This window comes from Wolffia australiana, chromosome 10, assembly GCF_029677425.1.
Source record: "Wolffia australiana isolate 7733 chromosome 10, ASM2967742v1".
Lineage (NCBI taxonomy): Eukaryota > Viridiplantae > Streptophyta > Magnoliopsida > Alismatales > Araceae > Wolffia > Wolffia australiana.
Window position 1 is genome coordinate 10,426,601 of NC_135844.1, and position 21,847 is coordinate 10,448,447.

At 41.6% G+C, this 21,847-nt stretch overlaps 2 protein-coding genes across 2 annotated transcripts; both read right to left on the reverse strand.

Annotated features, from left to right (window-relative positions):
• Window positions 1–1,417: 1,417 nt before the first annotated feature.
• On the reverse strand, window positions 1,418–6,794 carry AAH (allantoate amidohydrolase). The gene is made up of 12 exons (XM_078582275.1): window positions 6,633–6,794; window positions 6,487–6,569; window positions 5,392–5,495; window positions 5,225–5,309; window positions 4,878–4,994; window positions 4,642–4,751; window positions 4,452–4,557; window positions 4,266–4,352; window positions 3,946–4,185; window positions 3,722–3,847; window positions 3,072–3,236; window positions 1,418–1,730 (listed from the first exon to the last, which is right to left on the reverse strand). The coding sequence occupies exons 1-12, from the start codon at window positions 6,703–6,705 to the stop codon at window positions 1,611–1,613; spliced, it is 1,416 nt and encodes a 471-aa protein (XP_078438401.1). The 5' UTR covers window positions 6,706–6,794; the 3' UTR covers window positions 1,418–1,610.
• A 7,254-nt stretch (window positions 6,795–14,048) lies between these two features.
• Window positions 14,049–18,341, reverse strand: LOC144708275 (uncharacterized). The gene is made up of 3 exons (XM_078581526.1): window positions 16,979–18,341; window positions 16,195–16,275; window positions 14,049–16,066 (listed from the first exon to the last, which is right to left on the reverse strand). The coding sequence occupies exons 1-3, from the start codon at window positions 18,339–18,341 to the stop codon at window positions 14,049–14,051; spliced, it is 3,462 nt and encodes a 1,153-aa protein (XP_078437652.1).
• Between the last annotated feature and the right edge of the window lie 3,506 nt (window positions 18,342–21,847).

The following is a 21,847-nucleotide window of genomic DNA, read 5'->3' on the forward strand; positions in this document are numbered from 1 at the left end:
TACATTGGTTTTTTATTATTTTTAGAAAAAATATAAACAAGATGTGTTTTCTGTTTACATTCAGTTTCACGAAGTTTCATCATATTTGATAATCATCATAGAAACACAATCCAGGCAAGAAAAAATATATTCTTCCAGAAATAGCATAGACCCTTAAAATTTGGCATAGAATTGTATTGCTTTTATAATAACTTTGAATTTTAAAAATATTTTTCAAGTAATTTTAAATGTTAAATATTTTTTTACAATTTGTATATATTTAAACTTTCTAGCTTCTACGAAAATGATGGTATGGCATCCATCAAATTAGAGGGGGAAAGGGAAGAACAAAGCTTTATTGGAACCATCTACGTGGCTGATACTGGAGACAATTATATTTAACTTCCTCAATCATGTATGAAGATCTTTCATTTTACATTCACCATCGCTAATACATGCTAGAGTCTCAAATAAATCAACATATGGCTTATGTGATAAAAGAATCTTTCCTGTATTTAGTGGCATTTTGGAATTTCCTCTTCCAAATCCATTAAACATACATAAGTTTATTTTTGGGTTACTATAATATCATTAACCATAGAAAGACCTGACAGAACATTATAAAGCTAATTACTCTCTCTCCCTGATTTTCCTTTTTTCTAAATTCATAAAGAAAAGTATTAAGTGAAAAATAACTACTTGATTTTTTTCAGAAATGAAAAAATATTAACTGGTGAAAAAAATGTTGCATTAGTGCATCAATAATGAAAAAGATAAAACTCTGACTTCATTCATATGTTGGAAAATGTTTGAAAAAAACTTGTGCCAAAAGGGTTGACACTGTTAAAGTCAGTGAGTAGAAGAATTTTTTTTTCCTAATTTGTTAAATTATTGTATTACAGATATGAATTTTGATGACTAATCATTGTAGAAAACTTTAATGAATATGAAATAGAAATTCTCGATAGCTTCTGTCACCAGTTGTCATATGCCAGCAGTATAAATGTAATGATAAGACATGTTTTGGATGCTTTCAAACCTACTAGCAATGAAAGTATCATGTTATGAATTATTCATTAAACATTAATTCAATGAGCTAAAGTATCATGTTCTACGAGTTGTTCATTTATATTATGTAGTCATAACAACAACATACATCATCCCATCGGTTTCCACCCCACGCATTGCAACTTTTTTAATGCCAAAGGATCATATATAAGGTTTTCAAATTTACTCGTGACGACTGTTGGTGAAATTACAATCCTAAAATGAGTTTTTGTTCATGTTTTGACAAAAATATAAAACATATTGCGTTATATTTTTTGTGTTAGCAGTTCGAGGTGAATATATCATTCCCTTCAGGAAAGTGAATATGAAGATATGGAAAAAGTGGAAACTGAGGGATTTCTGGCAGAAATTTAGATGCAGATAGTTGGAATTCAGAATAAATAAAGCCTTGTAATTCCAAACATATACATAGAATTTGTACACACTAAGAACAAAGAATCAATAAATACATTCCCCGATTGCGGAAATGTTATTGAATGTCACATGACTTTACATCATTGAATGATATGCAAGATTAGAGAGAGCAAAGAGAAGATGGGCAGGGGATTTCTTACCGATTTCACTTACAGAGATTGGAGAAGGTTCATGATGGACAAGCCAGCAGCCCAGACGTCGTCCTCGTGCACGAACTCTTCTGGTGAGTGGCTAACGCCCCCCCTACACCGCACAAACAGCATCCCCACCTGCAACACACATTAGATAATTATTCGACATGATGATGATGATGATAAGGATGATGAGGATGATGATGCAGATCATGATAATGATGATGATGATGATGATGATGATGATGATGATGATAACGATGATGATGATGATGATGATCATGATAATGATGATGATGATGATGATGAGGATCATGATAATGATGATGATGATGATAATGATGATGAAGATGAGGATGAGGATGACAATGACGATGACGATAATGATGAGGATGATGAAGCAGATCATGATAATGATGATGATGATGATGAGGATGATGAGGATGATGAGGATGATGAGGATGGTGAGGATGATGATGATGATGACGATGATGATCATGATAATGATGATGATGATGATGATGAGGATGATGATAATGATGATGATGATGATGACGATGATCATGAGGATGATGAGGTTAGGGATGATAATAATCCTGATGATGATGATGCTAATGACGATGAACGTTGAGAATGAAGGGAATGAGAATGATGATGATGGTGATGAGGATTAGGATGATGGCAGCAACAGTAGAGATGATAGTGATGAGGATGCTAATAAGGACAACTATTGATGACAATTATGCAGATAATGATCACTGCAACAACAGTGATGATATTTGACAATGATGCTGATGAAGATTTGAATGAGAATGACAGTATTGATTGAGATGATTGTGACAGTGACACTGATAAAGATGACAGCGATACTAGTAAGGATGAAAATGGCAATGCTGACAGTGATAAAGACGACAGCAATGATAGTAATGATGCTTGTCATGACAACGATGAGGATGAGGATTGTCGACTTTACGGTGTGCGGGAGGAGAGAGAAAGGAAGCAGCGTGACGGGAGAAGCCCGCCGCGATATTCCACTTCACTCTATCTGCCTCAAGTAGACAGATAGACGCGTACACATTTACATAAAACCCCCTTAATAATGCAGGAAGTGACATGTTAACCCAGGAGTCTAAAAAAGATTATGATGACAACAACAACGACAGCGAAGTTGATGATGCAAATGCGAACAACGATAATGATGAGGATTTTATGATATTCGCAATCGCGTAGTTGGTCATGATGATGATAATGAAGATGCAAGTTACGGCATGGATGTTGATGAGAATGACAAGGATACGAACGATAATGAAGATGACAAGAATGACAACTTCGATGAGATTAAATGTTGTAATGAGGATGATGTGAATGATGAGGATTTGGATGATGACAAAGATCATAACAACGATGAAAATCACAACGAGAAGGGCGGCAAGGATAACAATGAGAACAATTTTAAACATGATGGTAGTGGTGAAGAACCTTGGTGAGATGGGATATGGCCATAGCATCATGACCAGCGCCACTCATGAGGACAGGCAGCCGCAGCTGGGCTGTGCTTCCAGCAATCTTACGTGCAGCGGTGCGAGCAGCCCAATCAAGCTCCGACGAAAGATCCGGGTCGCATCGCACCACACCAGCACTGTGCTGTAAAATCCAATGAAAAAGAACCTTACAGTTACACTATGACCTTATTATGTAACTGTTACGATCCCCATGGAGATCTAACAAAATCAAGACACGGGACGAGGGATAGAGAGGAGAATAGGAGAGATGGAATAGGTAAGAGAGAAGAAGAGAGAGCGATAGGAGAACAAACTCTCAAGAACCTCCAAATCGGGAGTTCTTGCCCTCACGAAAGCCACAGGGTAATCATCCATCAAAGTCCCTCTAATGACCTTACAAGGGGTATTTATTACCGTACAATTTCAAGAATCGGTTATAAATACACCTATAACTCTTGGCTCTCTTTAGGGGAAAAATCCTCATACCCCGACATGCCGAGGTAAAAAAAATATATATTAAAAAACAAAACCATGAACATATCATTTTTTACAATGAATCGCATCAACCTCCGAGCGATTGAAATAAGAGGATTCTAACAGTAACGTGCAAGGAGAATGACAACAAACCTTGGGTTCAACAGTGCAGAGAACTGAGCGTAGGTCACAGATTCTACGCATCTGATTGGAGAACTCAAAGATCACGGCCTCTCGATCCCCATCGTCCATGGCTCGCACATCCACCGTAAAGACAACCTGCTTGAATCACAGCCCCACATCTATCATTCATCATGATAGGTAAAGAGAGAAAGATAGATATGTGTGTTTATTGATTTAGTGAGATGAGAATATACCTTGCCAGGGATGACGTTGCTGGCACCCGGCCAGGGGGAGAGCTCACCGACAGTGCAAACAAGCCCGTCGAGGGAGTCACCGACCGGTGCATCACACTGGCTTGTGCGGGTGAGGAACTTTGCAGGCTCCTTGCAGAGTGTTTCCAGTGCCAGGATGAGCTCAGCGGATGCCGTCATCGGGTCTTGTCTCATCGACATTGGGACCGTCCCTGCATGACCCTGTGATCCACTCACTGTCACCTGACATCATCATCATCATTGTCATCGTCATCGGCATCATAACATCAACCATCATCATGACAAGGATCATAATCTCGAACCTTTAATCGTGTCTGCCCAGCAATGCCTTTCACAACTCCAAGAGGATAACCCAGAGCCTCGAGCACTGGCCCCTGCTCAATGTGCACCTGGCCATCTCATAAACGAGTAATGAATATATGGATTAGCAAAAATAATATGGAGAATGAATATGATTTGTACTCGGCAATTCTTTGTGGAGAGTTTACCTCAACATAGCCCCAGACTGAACTTGGATCATACTTGACCTGCATGAGACTCTCCTCGGTGGCTTCCATAGAGTTGGCCTTTAAAACATCATGTAGAGTTGTGCCACTGGAAGAACCAAGATCTTTTTATGAAATTTCTGATTTTTATAAAATTTTCTGATTTTTCTTTGACATGGAACGAGAAGCTAACCTTTTATCGGATACTTGAAGTGCCGAGACTGGAAGAGTACCAGCAATAGCTGAGCTACCAAGAAATGTTGACTGGAACCTGACACCTTCCTCGTCACTGAAAGCAATGATCTGGCACAAAATATAATAACTAAATTTAATCAGCAAAGAACCGTGATCATTGACATTAACTATTGAGATAAATGCATGAGTTTCTCAACTCCATGTTTGAAAGTTTATGAAGAATAATAAAGGTACCTCAACTGGGCGTCTAACGTCATCCAAGCTCACACTGTTTTTCATTGCTTTTACAGCAGCTATTGCAGAGATCACACCTAATGATCCGTCATAAAACCCGGCATCGATTACTGTATCCTGTATTAACCAAAAGATAACAAAAAAAGCAACATTTCTCACAAACATTTCATGAAAAACGATAAATAACAGGGAAAGAGACAGAGATAGAGGGAGAGAAACCGAGATAAAGACAGACAGATGTAGAAAAATCAATGAAGAGACAGAGAGAGTGAGACTGAAAGACAAAAAGGCAAACTAGAGAGAGAAAAAGAGATAGCGAGAGATTGAGAGATAAATGTGAATATTACTATGTGAGAACCAATAAGCAGAGCTGCTTCACTGGTATTTGCACCATCAACTCGCCCGTGCACATTACCCATCTGATCCATCCACCTACAGACAGCACAAACCCATAAAATATGAACGCTGCTGATTTTCTATGAGTAAATAGAGTTGAGGTAGATTTCTGACTAACGTTCTAAGACCGGCGTCCTCCATCCATTCCCTAACTTGTGTGCTAGCACGATTAAAGGCCGGACTTAAGAAGGTCCTCTCGAGATAACTATCAGCATCTGAAATCTGGAATGAAGTTTCCACTTAATAAACCAGCATGTCTCAAACATACGGGAAATCAGTTACTGCAGATGAAAGAGAGAAATAAGAGGAGTATGAAAAAGAAACGGGAAAAGTAAGAAAAGGCTGAAAGAATGCAACGTTATAGTTTTCAAGTTGTACATTTTTGCATTGCGTCTAGCCGTATAAGCTGAAGGCAAAAATATTTATATTTAAGAAAAGAGGGCAAAAATAATGAGATGATGAAAGAGACGAGTTAAAAGTGACATAAGAGAGAAACAGGAGCAGAAGGAAAAAGACAAGGGAGATTCCGTTTAGAAGAATGATAGAACAACCTAGGAGGCTCCAAAGTCGCATGAATATTTAACCAAGTAAGAAATAAGGACATCGATTAATAAGAAATTCTACTTTAATCAGAAAAACATATCGTTGGACATCATTAATGAAAACCATATGAATTAAAAAATATTCATTGCAATTGGAGAAGCTGACGTAGACACCATATCAGTGAACTATGAGACAAAACAAATGACGAGGGAAATTCCAAGAAAATGGGACAAACATTCCTTCCGATCTTTAATTTTTTAGTAAATCCATAATTATGTTAAAAACGGTTCTATGTGAAAATTAAGAATTAAATTAACTGTCGTTTTCCGCATGAAGAAAAGATTACCTCTTCTCCATTGAGATCAGATCTCTCGATGAAATCAGATTAAAAGGATTACCGTAAGCCTTCCGAAGATTAAACTTCCATTTGCTAAGATTCAAAATATGAACGAGATTCATTCGATTAGATCCGGCAGCAAAAAAACAGAATTGTCGCAAGCACAAAGCCGGAGAGAGGAAAAAAATGGATAGCAGAACCGATAATAGCTTCCAGCCGCGAGCGTCATCCTAACAAAATCTCGCAGAACTCAAAATCCAAGAAAATCTCGTCCACAAAAAAAAAGAAAAAACGAAAACCACAGAGATTCAATTGTAACCGGAGAACACATACTCTCCCGAGCTCGTACAGCCGAGCAACCGCTTCATCCCTCAAAATCTCCGGAAAGAGCTCGTCCGCCGCACCGTCCCCCAAACCTAAACAAAAAAAAAACTTCAAAAAAACAATCACCGAGACGAAGAACACCGAGAACGACGAACCTGGGAGAGGAATCCCCGCAGAGGCAACGCACAAACCGCAGCAGAGAAGCAGTAGAATCGAGAAAATCGCCATTTTCCTCCAAAAAGAACAGATTCCGAGCAGAGAAACTGAAGAACACGACGATCTTCTTCCGCACAAGAGTGGAAAGATTGGGAAGCCGCCTTCAACTACGTCCATGCAAATTTGTATTTGAAGGCCACGTGGCAACTCTGAGATTCGGGCCCACCGATCGGACGGCCGCTAGGCGATCTTTGACCGTTGACCTCATCACGGGTTCCAGGCAAAATAGAAACAAGGACTGTCCTCTTAATTTCACAAGTGTCCTGGTGATTTGGAGGGTCTATCTGAAATTACCTGAAGAGACATGGTATTTGGATTTCTGCCCTTTGGAGGGTCTATCTGATTTTTGGCCCCCCCAACCTTATTCGTGTTCACCCCCCTTTCCCCTTCTCTTATCTTCTTATCTCTCTTTTTCTTCCCATCTTCTTCATTTTTTGTATTCTTCTTTTGTTAATCTATTCTTCTTCCTTTCACCTTCCTTTCTTATTCATCTCTCTTTCTTTCCTTCTTCTTTTCATCCTCCTTTCTTATTCATCTCTCTTTGAAATAGTAGTTCTGTTCTGTTCTTTTGAAACAAACAAAAAATTGGCACAAAAGAACCGCACAGGACCTTGTTCTTTGTTCTGTTTTTTTTTATAAAAAAAACGAACAATACTTGCACATTCGCACAAATTCGCACATTCGCACAAAACTAGAACAAAATTCGCACAAAGCGAACAAAAGAACCGCATACGGGTCTGTGCTATGTTCTGCTCGAATTCATTTTTGTTTGGTTCGGAAAACTGAACAGAACGAACAATTCGTACAAATTCACACAGAAAGAACAGAATGGCCACGTCTAAACTCTCCTCCTCTTCTTCTTCTTTTCATCTTCCTCTTATTTGTTTTTTTATTTTAATCCTTGTTTCTCTTCTCTTCTTCTTCTTTTATTCTTCCTTTCTTCTTATTTCCACCATTTTTTCTTCTTTCTGTCGTATTATTTTTTCTCACTCTTCTTTTATTCTTATATTTTATTCTTCTTCCACTCCATTATTTAGTTTTTTCTTTAACTTTGAAATCGACTAGTCAATATGACCAAACTGGGGACAAACAAGACCAAACCGGAATGATGTAATATGTTGTCGACCGGGATCGAACGACACGTATTACACCACAGGGGAACGACAATTGCGATGATGCTTAGGATGTGATGATGCAGTTTTCTTAAGAAGTCGAACGACAAGTAAGAAGAACAAACTAACAAAGTCTAACGACCGGTTAAATTGGTGAAATTCGATTAAGTCAAAATCGACTTCCCAATATCCCGTTGGAACAATCAGACGCGTGAGATGAGGGGTAATTCAATTACTCGTCGGCGTCCAATCTCCCTCGATAAGCTACTAGCGTTTTACCGCAAGAAATAAACCTATCTCTCACTAAATTGTGTTAAGTCCAAGACAACAAGGGGGACTCCTAACTCTCAAGGCACGGAAAATAACTCGACAAATACTGTAAAGAAAATAAAAGATCTGTGTCAAAGGGAAAAGACGGTAGAACCTGGAGGGTGTGATACTCGTTGTTCGTAGCAGAATCTGATGTAATACGATTCCACCGGGATCGACGGTTCGTATTACAACACATAATCGCAATGAATTGATTTCGAGAATTTATCTTTAGATGTAGTGAATGCAGTACGAAAGACCCCAATGAGCAATAAGAGACTTCTACAATTAGGGTGAACGATCGATGGCTTCCATTAAGAGAGATATTGATCAAATTAGACTCCCAATGACCCTTAAGACCAACTAAGATGACTACGGGGTAAGGGGCGTTTGATGGCCCTGAGTTTTTCCAAGCCTAAGGATCAACAATTAGTCATTATACTGCAATGAAATCCTAACTCTCGACAAAGTGGCTATCCTATATCATTTGGCGTCATCGTCTACGGCAGTGGAATCGATAGGGGAAGACTGCACTGCACTAAGTAATAATACTGAAATAAGACCGGGGGGGGCTGGACGAGAAGATACCTGGTTGACGGAGTCCGAGGCAGGATAAACCGGTACAGTGGAATCAAGGACGTTGGCGAGGCACCGTTGTTGGCGAGACAACGATGGAGAGGAGCCAGAGTGCGGACAGAGGACACGGCGCGAGAGTGGCGGAGGGCGGGGTGCGAGCGTGGAGACTCAGCACACATGCGGCGGCGGCTGGGGCGCGTGGGCGCGCGGAGGCGCGGTTGCGCGGAAGTGTGGGCACGCGGAGGCGCTGGAACGCGGGGCGCACAGGTGTGCGCGCGGCATGGGGGGGAGACGAGAAGATACCTGGTTGACGGAGTCCGAGGCAGGATAAACCGGTACAATGGAATCAAGGACGTTGGTGAGGCACCGTTGTTGGCGAGACAACGATGGAGAGGAGCCAGAGTGCGGACAGAGGACACGGCGCGAGAGTGGCGGAGGGCGGGGTGCGAGCGTGGAGACTCAGCACACATGCGGCGGCGGCCGGGGCGCGTGGGCGCGCAGAGGCGCGGTTGCGCAGAAGTGCGGGCGCGCGGAGGCACTGGAACGCGGGGCGCGCGGGTGCGCGCGCGGTGTGGGGCGCGCGGGGCACATAGTGCGGGAGCTCGCGGGTGCGCGCGCAGTTCGAGAGCGTGCGGGACGCGGGGCGCCGGTGTGCAGATCACGCGAGAAGCAAGGCGCACTGGCACAGGCGTGGGGCGCACGGAGGGGCGGTGCAGCGGCGATGGAGTGCTGGAATCGGCGTGGTCGGCGGCGGTGGCAGAGCTAGAATTTCTGGGTTTCTTGAAATGTAACTGCTCAAGAATCCAAGAAGGATGACTGCTTCTTGATTCTTGGGAGATCTTGTTGGTACAAACGGCTGGCTTCTAGCGATGGTATAGCTGATGACGGCGGCGGTCGTCAACAAGTCCTCGGAGTGGTCTCGACGAGGAAACTATGGCGACAGCAACCTCCAAGAATTGCAAATCTTGATTCTTCTGGAATCGTCACGGAGTAAGCTCGACGGGGCGAATGATGACGGCTCACGGAGTGATCTCAACGTGAAGACGTGTGGCGGAGGTTCACGGAGTGATCTCGACGTGAAGATGGGACCGACCATGTTCCCACTAACTCTAGCTTCTATCTATCTCTATCTCTCTAGACACTAAGGTAGAAAGAAAACACGATTTCAATTTCAACAAAAGCCTCTCCTTCACTTGGGCATGCTATCCCCTTATATAGGGAGGATAGGTGCCAAGTGACGTCATTAGAGGATGAACCATCACGAGACGTGGTTCGTCCTCTATTCAACGGTTACACAAGAAAATGAAAGATAACATGGACAAGGCCCAAACACCAGCCCAATCCGTAAGGTCCATGAATGGAAATATAACAAAACAAATAAAGCGTGAAATAAAATGATACTTACGCGGGGTACTTGAACCCTGGTTGGCGAGCGTCGGCGCGAGCAGCCTAGTGTGGTTGGACTCCTCCCATCTCGGCATCATCTGGATGGTCCCCCATCAGAATCGAACAGCCCCAATCCAGACAAGAGGAGACTCGATAACAGGCGTGGTGCATGTGTAAGGCGCGAGCTCGGACAGTGAGCAGAACAGGACAGGACACCAGTGGGTGGTAGGCGCATGTGTGCGTGTGCGGCAAGACGTGAGCACGATTGGGCGGCGCGCGTGCAGTAGTACGTGGGCGCGGTCGGGGCTTGTACGCTGAAAACTTGCAAATTAACATGATTAATTGATAAATTTTACACTATATTTATGTGTTTTAATGACCATATTTGCATGTCATCATATAAAAATGAAGATAAATGACTTACACTTTGATTTTATTATTATTTCAAAATTTTATCATTTTTTACATGGTATTTAACCTCATTTCATTGAAGAAATATTTTTTTACATGGCCTTAAATACTTGGCTAAAGGTTGGATGACGTGGCGCTCTCTTGACCATTCAAACGAGACAATCATTTCACGATGATTGCGACTCGTTCAAGCGTGAAAAAACATGGCAGTGCACGATCAAAGGATGGGGAAAACAAGAAAAAAAATGCCAGCCAATAGAAAATTCCCATTTTTTTAAAGAAAGATAAACAATCCAACAGCCATAATTAATACTAAGTAAAACCTTGATATCTTGAGATTTAGACATCCGATTGGGCTGAAATTTTGAGGGCATATTTGTCTTTTCTCCCTCTACAATCCAGAGGGTTGAATCTTTAAATAGAGGTCTGGAAAAGTGCAAAATTCACTTTTGAAGCTCTCCCCAAGGATTTGGCCAAGAAGGACACAGGATTTGCTTTGGAAGTTGACAGATCTTGATCCTGCATTCAAAGTTGTAAGCTTCTGATTTGTATTTTGAACTTCTTCTTGAACGATTCTAAAACACCAAGGCATGGGCGAAATGTACATGCCCTAGAAGTTGTTTTGAATGAAATTAGAATTGCATTTTGAGTATGATTCAAGATCTGATTGTTAATCTTTAGTGTTAAATAGATTTGGAACAATTCTGCATTTTTAGATTTTTAATTTAGGGTCGGATTTCACATTTTCCCCAAATTCTTCACTTTCTCTCTCTAGATTAATTCATCTAGTTTCTCTCTCTATATTTCAAAATTTATTATTTATAAATTTAAATCAATATATAAAAACCCTAAATAAAAAATTTCATCCGTAAATTCATCCATCTTGAACTCCAATTTCAAAATCCCTTTCTTGATTATTAAATTCCCAATTTTAATTCATAAAAATTATCTTCGAATTTTATAATAATAAGGAAATTAATAATCCAAATTAATCTGATCTTATAATTGAAATCATTCTATCTTGAGCTTTTTGACCGAAATATTTAAAATCAAAATTAAGTTTTTACTTGATTTTGATTAATTAAAAACATTATTAAGTATAATTAAGGTTTATTAATTACAAAATTAATTCATCCTTGAATTAATTCATTAAAAATTAGATAAAAATTCTTGCTTGCTGCCTCCCTGTGGTTCGACCCCTTGCTTGCTCTATACTCTATATTTAGTGATTAAGGGTATTGATTAATTTTATTGTATAAGTCTAAACGTCAAATCAATGACAAATTTACACACATTTTTAGGCTTATCATACACGTGTGTGCACGGCAGAGGACCGGGGGTAACTGTACGAAGCTAGATCGAGTGTGGGCTCGGCAGACAAATGAATGGTGGAGGGCGTTTGTCACCCATGTGCGGTAGGATCCTCCGCGTGCGGTGGCGGCGAGCATGCGGATGAGGGTTGGCCGCGCGGGAAGGCAAGATCAGAGCCAAATGCCGATGGCCGCCGCTTCAAACACGTGACTTGGTCTCAACGTATAGAGGTCGGCAGTGCAGCGATTTATGATGGCGGGCCAGAACCAACAAACATAGAAGCAGAGTTTCTTGATTGTTCTGGCGAGGATGAATTTGCCCAGAGTCAACGGTAACCCATCAAGGTGGCGATAGAGATCAGTGTTAGCAGCTGTGCAATTCTTCGTTGATGCCGAACTGACGAAGCAACGGGCGATCGAAACTTCAAGATGCTCCCAGAACGACCTTCTTGGTCGATTCTTGAGCGTGGTCGATCAAGAACGGAGTTCTTGATGTTGTGGACAAACTACATCATAAAGAGGGGGGTGCTGGCGACGATCCACGGAAATGCGTCTGATAATCTCAATTTTAGGGTTAAAATTTTTCATTCGTGATTGAGATTATTCAATAAAAATATATTTAACCATACTTAAAAATACTTAGTTAGTGATGAGTACGGATCGTCTCCACATGGAACGATGATTAAGGATTTACTTTGTTATACTAGTGATGATGGACGAGAGGATTGACGAAAGCAAGATTTGAGGACGTGAGCTAGTGATATAGATAAAAGAAACGTAATTATAAGCTAATTTAACTTAAAGTAAAGAGTAAGTGATTGTGATGGATATGAGGATGAACGATGGAATAGACAAGGATAGTGGTGGGATATGGAGTGATATGATGGCAAGGATGGAGAGATGAGAGAGTGGGGACGTAAGTAAGTGAAGTGATAAATGAAACGTTGAAAAAAAAAAACTATAACTATGATAACGATGATGTTGGGAGAGAAACAACATAAGGCAAAGACACTTACCTTAGATCCTTACGTTCCGCCAGGATCACGGTGATTTGCGAGTGCCGGTAAGCTCCCCCTCTTCTCTTTTGTCTCTTTCCACACACCCAAGACACCAAGAACACTCTTGATGGATCTCAAAACTCACTCTCTTTCAATCAGCCCACAAAAGTGGGAAGCAAGTTCAAGATGGTTTTTACAATGATCCAGGCCTCTATTTATAGATTAGAGGGTATGGGTAGAAAGAGGAGGGGAAGATGAAAAGTTATGGCCGTTGGAAGTTGAAGCAATCCTAGCCTTTAATTTCTTCTCTCTCCTCATCAATGTCATCAGTTTGTGCCTGTTAAGAAGCCAAAGCACTTGGTATTCTGTGGCTTTTTGTATTCCGTGGCTTTTCATATTCCATGCCTTTTTGTATTTCGTGGCTTTTCATATTCCATGGCTTTTCGTATTCCACAACTTTTCATATTTTGTGCCACATGTACATGTCAAAAGGACAAAAAACAAAGAAAAAATCTCTTTCTCAATGCTGACGTGGCGGCGCATCCGCACGCCACGCCACACTATGCCATAGAAAAAACCAAAATACTTAAAATTTCATATTAAATCAAATAAAAGCCCAAAAAATACGTATAAATATATTTTTTGAATCAGAAAAATCATATCTTTCCAAATTTAATATCCAAAAATTCCATAAAAATCATATTATTTCTCAAAAAATTATATTCTTTTAGAATATACTATTAGAATAATCGTAAAAATATACAAAATTCAGAAATTTGTTCTAAAAATAGATTTAATCATTTTAAGCTTGATAACATGCAAATATGAGTAATTTAATGCATAAAGACGCATAAATATAATAATATAAGGCACTAAAAATGCATGTTATCAGCGTCGTGGATGGGATTTGTTAGTTTGGGAGAAATAGAGAGATGTTGAGGAGAGGAGAAGCTCCAGCCAAGGGCGGCGCCTGAGACAAAGTCTTGTAGACAAAAAGAACAAAAAACAAAGAAGTGTTCTCTTGACGGCTAGGGCTTGGGGCCTTTTAAGAGGCCCCATTACAAGGTCCCACGTGTGAGTCACTTAAAGGCTCACACGTGGGATTTTACTTAAGTGAAATTCAAATAAAAAAGAAGAACTCCCACGTGGGCCACTTATAGAACGTGGCCCACTCACAATGGAGAAAGAAATAAAGTGAAAAAAGAGAAAGAGAGAGAGAGAGAGAGAGCCTTGGTTCAACACCCCCCCGCAAGCTAGGTGTGGATGTTGACCATGCCTAGCTTGGACACCAACTGTTGAAATCTCGGATCAGGCAAAGGCTTGGTGAAGATGTCGGCTTTTTGGTCGACGGATGGAATGTACTCTGGTCGAATGATTCCCCGATCAATGTTCTCCGAAAGATAATGCCGATTAATGGCCATATGCTTGGTCCTGTCATGTTGAACAGGATTTCTGGCAATTGCAAGGGCAGACTGATTGTCACAGTAGAGTTTGATTCCTTCACCATCATATAATCCAATATCCTCCAACAAATGCTTCAACCAGCGACATTCTAAGACACCCCGCTTAAGTGCTCGAAGTTCAGCTTCCGCACTAGACAGAGAGACTTCCTTCTGCTTCTTACTCCTCCAAGTGACCAAACTACCACCCAAGAGTGTACAGTAACCGGATGTAGAGCGACGATCAATCACCGACCCGGCCCAATCAGAGTCAGTGTAGGCTTCTAACGTCAGACCTCCTTCACGAGTGAATAGAAGTCCTTGTCCAACAGTGAATTTCAAATATGCCAGAATCCTGTAAGCTGCTCGCAAATGAATTTCATATGGCTCACTCATGAGCTGACTCAAAAGGCTGACAGCATAAGAGATATCTGGTCTTGTATGGTTGAGGTAAGTCAGTTTCCCAATCAACCTTTGATAAAGATGTTTGTCTACCGCCGCTCCATCATCTCCTTTTCCAATCTTTACATTAATATCAAGGGGGGTTGTCGCTGGCTTACACCCCAAGTGCCCAGTTTCCTGCAGTAGATCCAACGTATACTTATGTTGGCTGAGAGAAATACCTTCGTTGGAGTATGCGACCTCAATACCCAAAAAATACTTCAATGGTCCAAGTTCCTTCATATCAAATTGTTTCGACAGTGCCTTGGTCAACCGATCAATTTCTTTTATATCTCCACCAGTAACAAGTATATCGTCCACATAGACTAGTAGAACAGTAACTGCTCCACCTGCTCCCTTCTTGATAAAGAGAGCATGATCTCCTCTAGCTTGATAGTAATTCAATTCTACCATGGCCTTGGTGAAGCGTCCAAACCATGCCCTCGGTGATTGTTTCAACCCATTCAGAGCCTTCTTCAGTCGACATACTTGATTTGGTTTTTCTGTCAATCGATATCCCGGGGGAAGTTGCATATAGACTTCTTCTTCCAACTCTCCATGGAGAAATGCGTTCTTCACATCAAACTGAAAAATTTCCCAATCACACTTAGCTGCAAGTGCAATCAAGACTCGGACGGTGTTAAACTTTGCTACTGGCGCGAATGTCTCACCATAATCAATTCCCTCTGTTTGTGTGTAACCCTTTGCCACTAGTCTGGCCTTGAGCCTTTCCAACGTTGTATCTGCCAGAAATTTGGGTGTGAACACCCATCGACATCCCACTGCCTTCTTTCCCTTGGGCAGGGAAGTAATCTCCCAAGTGTCATTCTTCATGAGAGCATACATTTCATCATCCATAGCTGCTTTCCAACCCGAATCTCGGAGGGCATCCTCGACTCTGTCTGGAACAACAATTTCACCCAGCAGAGTGAGAAAACTCCGATACTGACTACTCAGTCTTTCATGTTTCACGTAATGGCTGATCGGGTACTTTGCCTTAGCTCGGCACGACCTTACTCCCTTCCTCAATGCTATAGGCCAACCTGAGTCATCATCCGGTGCTTCTACATTTGTATCTGCAACTGCATCTTCTAGTGAGTGTTCCGGAACTTCTTGGGTCAATTCTTCCTCAGGATTAATTTGATTGTCCATAGCTCCCGCTGGTTCACCCTGCTCATCCGAAGGCTGAATCAATTCATCTTCGGCATCATCAACTATCTGCCCGCTTGTGTTGACCTCGATCTCCCCAGCTGGAGTGGCAGTAGAACAATAGGTTTGATCAGGAGTCAAATGACGTAGAAATTCAAATACGTGTGAGCCTTGTTCAGTCTGGGTTGTCGCAGACACATTTTCAGCAGTGGAGTACAGTTCTGTCTCGTTAAACACCACATCTGCCGACACAAAGAATCTTCTTGAAGGAGGGTGAAAGCACCTATATCCCTTTTGAGTCCCAGAGTATCCAACAAATATGCAACGGATTGCTCGTGGGTCAAGTTTGCCTAAATTATGATGCACATACACCACACATCCGAATACTCGAGCAGGAAGTCCAGAGAACAGACGAACTTTCGGAAAAAATTCTCGTAGTCAATCCAGGGGACTGTTAAGATCAATGACTTTCATAGGAATTTTGTTTATCAGATAGGCTGCTTTCTGTACCGCCTCTCCCTAGTATTTCTTGGACAACTTTGCTTGAAATAATAGTGACCTGGCAGTGGCCAATGTGTAACCCAAACGCCTCTCAGCTAGCCCATTTTACTGAGGAGTGTTGACACATGACGTCTCGTGTATAATCCCCTGGCTCATAAAGTACGACTTAACTTCGGCATTGAGGAACTCAGTTCCATTATCAGATCGAAAACGTTTGATCTTCTTCCCAAACTGATTTTGAATTAAACTGCAGAATTCGATAATTACTGTTGGCACTTCTGCTTTAGATTTCAGCAAGTATAGCCACATCGCCCGACTGCAGTCGTCAACAAACACAATGAAATAATGGCTGCCCGTTAAACTTTCCACTGGGCAGGGCCCCCAAACATCATTGTGTATACAATCAAACGGGGAAGAGCAGCGATCATCCATAAATTTAAAAGTAGTTCTTCAAAGTTTGGCCATACAACAGGCCTCACAAAACAATTTTTCAGCTAAAATCCCATTAAACATAGAGGGATAACAAGTCTTAAGTAAGTCAAAAGGAGGGTGTCCCATCCGTTGATGTAGACGGATCACCCTTTCCTCCTTGGTGATCGTATGTTGTGACACCATGCACTGTCGAGGCAAGCCGTCAAGGATGAGTAAGCCACCTTCCCTCCTAAAGGACGAAATCTTCCTCCCGGAGACCTTGTCATACAAAAAACAGTCATCACTGTCCAGAATAAATTGACAACCCAAATCATCAACTACTTTTTGTATAGATATCAAGTTTGTCCTTAGGCCCTCTACATGTAAGACTTCTTTGAGGAGCCCAAGGGGGGGAACCCGAATCTTTCCAACTCCCTTTACTGACAGATAACCATCTCCAGCTGTTTGGACTCTATGTGTCACTTCAGCAGGGCTATACTCGCTGAATTGCGACGCATCTGGGGACATATGATCTGTTGCCCCAGTATCGGCAATCCAATCATGGGGAGAGGAATTACCTGACTTTACCAATGAGGTAGAGCTGAGTTTTTCTTGCACTTCTTCAACTGCTTGACTCGTCCCGGCTGCTCCAGAGTTTTGTGGTTGGGAAGTAGATACATAAGCCTTCTTCCCTGCGTTCTGATTCTTCCATGCTAGCTTCCAACAATTCTCTTTAGTATGTCGACGCCTTTTGCAGTAGGCGTAGAACAGTGCATCACGACTGTCTTCCCCTTCTGGTGAAGCAGCCAAGTTAGGTGGCGGTGGACGAGTGGGCCAGCTCGTATTTGGAGCCGCTTTAGCCTCTGGCTTCCTTGATAAAAATGCAGCGGAATTTTGAGTCTGAGGATCAAAGGCAACACGTAGTCGACTCTCTGCCTGTCTGATCGCTCCAATAGCTTCTTCCAGACTAGGCAATTTTTCTCTGTGCAGGAGCTGGCTCCTCACAGATTCATACGTGGGATTGAGACCCATCAGAAAAGTAAATAATCTATGCTTCAGAATATACTGCCGCTCCACTAACTGTGGGTTGTGAGTGGGCCACAAGTAGTCAATTTCTCTCGGACTGCTTTCAGTTTTGAGAATCTGAAGTACATTGTCCGTCCCTTGACGTGCTTGAGTCGCCTGGACATTTAACTCGTAAATCCTACAGTCATGACTCTGTTCTTCACTGTATTTCTGAATATCATCCCACGTTTCTTTTACTATATCACAATAGAGGAAATCTCGCCGCATCTCTGGTGTCATCGATCTGAGCATCCAGCTGAGGATCAGAGATTCCTCAGCCCTCCATTTTTTGTACTCTGGATCCGATGCAGCTCTTGGATCATTTGTCAAGTGGTCTCCCAGCTTGCATCCATACAGAGTGAGAGTGACCATCTTGGACCACTCAAACATATTTCCCCCATCAAACTTGACTTCTGGTGGGGGAAAAATAAAGTTAGGACGACCAGCATCTTGAACTTGAGGCGAGTCAGACTCTCCTTGTCTAACTCCACTCAGTCCTTCATCAACAGTAGCCAAACTTTCATCGCCATTGTTTGCCATTGCAGAAAGAGCTTGAGGGAATCTGAGACGAGCTAACAGCAACAGGGAACACCTCCAACAATGACCTGATCTTCTCCAGTTGATGAGCCCTTCGAGGATCAGAGATGCTCTGATACCATGTTAGTTTGGGAGAAATAGAGAGATGTTGAGGAGAGGAGAAGCTCCAGCCAAGGGCGGCGCCTGAGACAAAGTCTTGTAGACAAAAAGAACAAAAAACAAAGAAGTGTTCTCTTGACGGCTAGGGCTTGGGGCCTTTTAAGAGGCCCCATTACAAGGTCCCACGTGTGAGTCACTTAAAGGCTCACACGTGGGATTTTACTTAAGTGAAATTCAAATAAAAAAGAAGAACTCCCACGTGGGCCACTTATAGAACGTGGCCCACTCACAATGGAGAAAGAAATAAAGTGAAAAAAGAGAAAGAGAGAGAGAGAGAGAAAGAGAGAGAGAGAGAGAGAGAGAGAGAGAGCCTCGATTCAACAGGATCACGTCTTCCCACGACATCTCTCTGAGGCTGTCTATGACTATCTACGGCTAGGAAAAGACTAGAGGAACAACGAAAATAAACTCAGAAAATTCACTTGATTCAGATTCAAATCCATCCTGTCCTCTTGGGCATGTTGGCCTTTATATAGGGTCGAAGGCATGCCCAATTGGCCATAACTGGAGGGAACCGTCTCGTGACGAGCGGTTCTCTCAAAACAACAAAAATAAACCGTTCGAAAAGGACGAGGCCCAAAACATGATAGGCCTTGTCCACAATTCTGAGAGGAAATTACAACAGAAAAAATAATGATAAAACATAACATGTGCGGCTGCATCTTCAAGCGGAGTACTTGAACAACGCGTCGCGGGCGTCGGCTCGAGCGACTCGGTGAGGCTGCTGACTGATAGACTCAAAATATGTCATGAAATTATACATTTTTAAGAGCATTTTGGGATCAGTTCACATGTATTTTACCCAATTTTATGAAATATTACATTTCATGCACTAAATAGAGCAAATGATAAAAATGAGGCATTTTAATGCCATTTTATGCATGTTTTACAATTTAGATAATTTTCAGCAAAAATATGTTTAGGACATTATAATTTCTAATGCTCTATCTAGTATTTCAGTAAATTTTTTTTTAGCAGAGAAGAAGTCGAAGTAAAAGGAGTTAATGAAAAAGAAAGAAAGAAAAAAGAAATATTAATAGAAAAATGAGGCCTTAATGGGTCAGCTAGAAGCAGACCAAGGCGCCGTAAATCAAGCCAGCAGCTAGACCAGCGAGCGCATAGCAGTCGAGCCAGCCCCGGCCGCCGGCGAGGCCCGCACTCAAGGAGTCAGTCCAGACCCAAATTAATACGAGCATAGGTGCCCAGCGATCGCATAGGAGAGGTAGTACTTCATTAGAAGTTCTATCACCATTATTCGCGATAATTTAAATACTGTATCGTTTTCTAAAAGTTTTCAATATGGGATTGCGAAATCCCACTTTCAATCGGAATCGCATCGGGCCGAGCCATCGTGGAGTCCTTTGATCGCGACCCAACGGGCCACGATCTTAAAAAAATAAGAAGAAAATCAAACCGGGCTTCAAGCCAATCTGGCCCGAAGCCCATGTCTTTTTTCGGGCTTATTTAAAATGAGGGACATGATCTCGTCCGTCCGATCTTATTAAAGAAGATCGGACGGTGAGATCTTGCCATCCCATTTAATATCTTTTATTTCTACTTCAGGCATTGTCGATTAGCTGTTGGACACTGACGCAGATCGCGGGCCCATCCGTGGACGAATCAGAAGAAAATGAAGCTGACGAGGCTGCTGACGAAGCAATGACGAGGCTGCTCATGGGTACACCTATTAATCCGGGTCCACAGCTGTGACTTAATCGCAGTTGTCGTTGGACCAAGATAAGCCTCATCGGACGGCCAGGGGCATTTACGTCCTTTTCCGCCCCTGGCCGTCAACTCCGCTGGCCAGAGGCCGTTCTCGGCCGGCGAAGGAGGGGAACAGCCACATCCAACGGCCGGGGAGCGCCACCAGGGCCGTCCTCCTCCATCAAACGGCCTCTGGGATCCTTCCTAGACCGTTAAAATCTTCTGATTTCACATCTTCTGACCAATCTTCCCCGAGATTGAGAGACAGCGGAGGATCCGTTTGGCAGCGGCGAGAACGTCAGGAGGGTCGTGACAACCTCCTAACCGTTCGAGAAGCTCCGGGAGGCTTCAAGGAAGAGCTAGGAGAGCTCGAGTCTGGGCCAGCAAGGGAGAGAAGGAAGGGGAAGACTGCACACCGACGCTAGGCGGCGGCGATCGGCGCCGCCACCCCCTTAACTTCGATTCAGGACGGAATCAGGTAATCTGAGCTCGACTTTGTTGAATTTTATCAGTTTTATAGTTAAAATTGGCCTCAAGTTTGTTTTATCCTTGATCTGATCCACTTGGATCTGAAAATTGTTACTGATATTTCTCGTGAGCATTTCATCGAACACCTAGTGTGTTCGATAAATGTTTCTTTATTTACCTACGTTCTAAGCCGCTGAAATTTATGAAAACATAATATATATATATAGTCTCCTCTCTTCCGTCTTTCTTTCGGGTATTTTGTCGAACACTTCACGGGCGTTCGACAGCAACACCCTCTCATATTCGATTTCCCCTTATGAAATCTATATAAAAATTCTTTCAACTGAATATATAAATACTTAAAACTAATTTTAAATAGTATTCTACCTCTTTATATCAGAATAAATACTTACTAAGTTCCATTACTACCTCTTTACCCCTTCCTAATATTTATCTATACTTAAATTCTTACTTATCATATTATAGTTGGATACTTATTTATTCTCTTCCTATCTATCTTATTAATGCATAAATACTTCCCTATCTTCTCTGTCTCTCTTAACATACACACTCATCTATACAACTCCTCTCCGTTCTTCTATCCTCTTATTACTAATTACTCTTATTAAGTACTCTATATTTCTTCACTAACTACGTTACCCCTATTCTTGAATATAATACTGAATACCTTAATTCTTTCTTCTTCTTAGTAGCTATAAAGTATATATCCATATATCTAATATTTTCCCTTCTATACCTATCTTATGAAAATAATATCTTTTCTAATTATACTTCTTCTTACTCTTATTAAACTACTTATTACTATTGAATTCGTATCTATCTTTTTGCTACATATATTATTATCCTTCTTAAATATAATATGTAACCTCCGTAATTCTTTAGTATTCTTAGTATCTCTAATACACATATAGAATCTTAGATATTTTCTCCTCTATAATTATCTTATTAAACTATTTCCTCTCTACTCTCTTATTACTTATCTCTTCTCCTCCGGCTTATCTTTAAATACTATTTCTATATCTTTATAAATAACAACTCATTTATTGGATATAAACCTAAAGGCCAGTCCCTGTCGAGACGACCTTACTCATTCTATACACCTGAGTAAGTTTCTATACTTTATTAAATTTATTTGATTGTAGGCAAATTAATTACAA

Coding starts and splice junctions, on each gene's coding strand:
- LOC144708275 (XM_078581526.1), bottom strand. CDS start 18,341: ATGGCAAACAATGGCGATGAAAGTTTGGCTACTGTTGATGAAGGACTG. Junction 16,276..16,978: donor TTCGTCCTTTAGGAGGGAAG/GTGGCTTACTCA, acceptor TGATCTTAACAG/TCCCCTGGATTGACTACGAG. Junction 16,067..16,194: donor CGAGTATTCGGATGTGTGGT/GTATGTGCATCA, acceptor TTGTGTCGGCAG/ATGTGGTGTTTAACGAGACA.
- AAH (XM_078582275.1), bottom strand. CDS start 6,705: ATGGCGATTTTCTCGATTCTACTGCTTCTCTGCTGCGGTTTGTGCGTT. Junction 5,310..5,391: donor GAGGACGCCGGTCTTAGAAC/GTTAGTCAGAAA, acceptor TGCTGTCTGTAG/GTGGATGGATCAGATGGGTA. Junction 3,848..3,945: donor GCAACGTCATCCCTGGCAAG/GTATATTCTCAT, acceptor TGATTCAAGCAG/GTTGTCTTTACGGTGGATGT.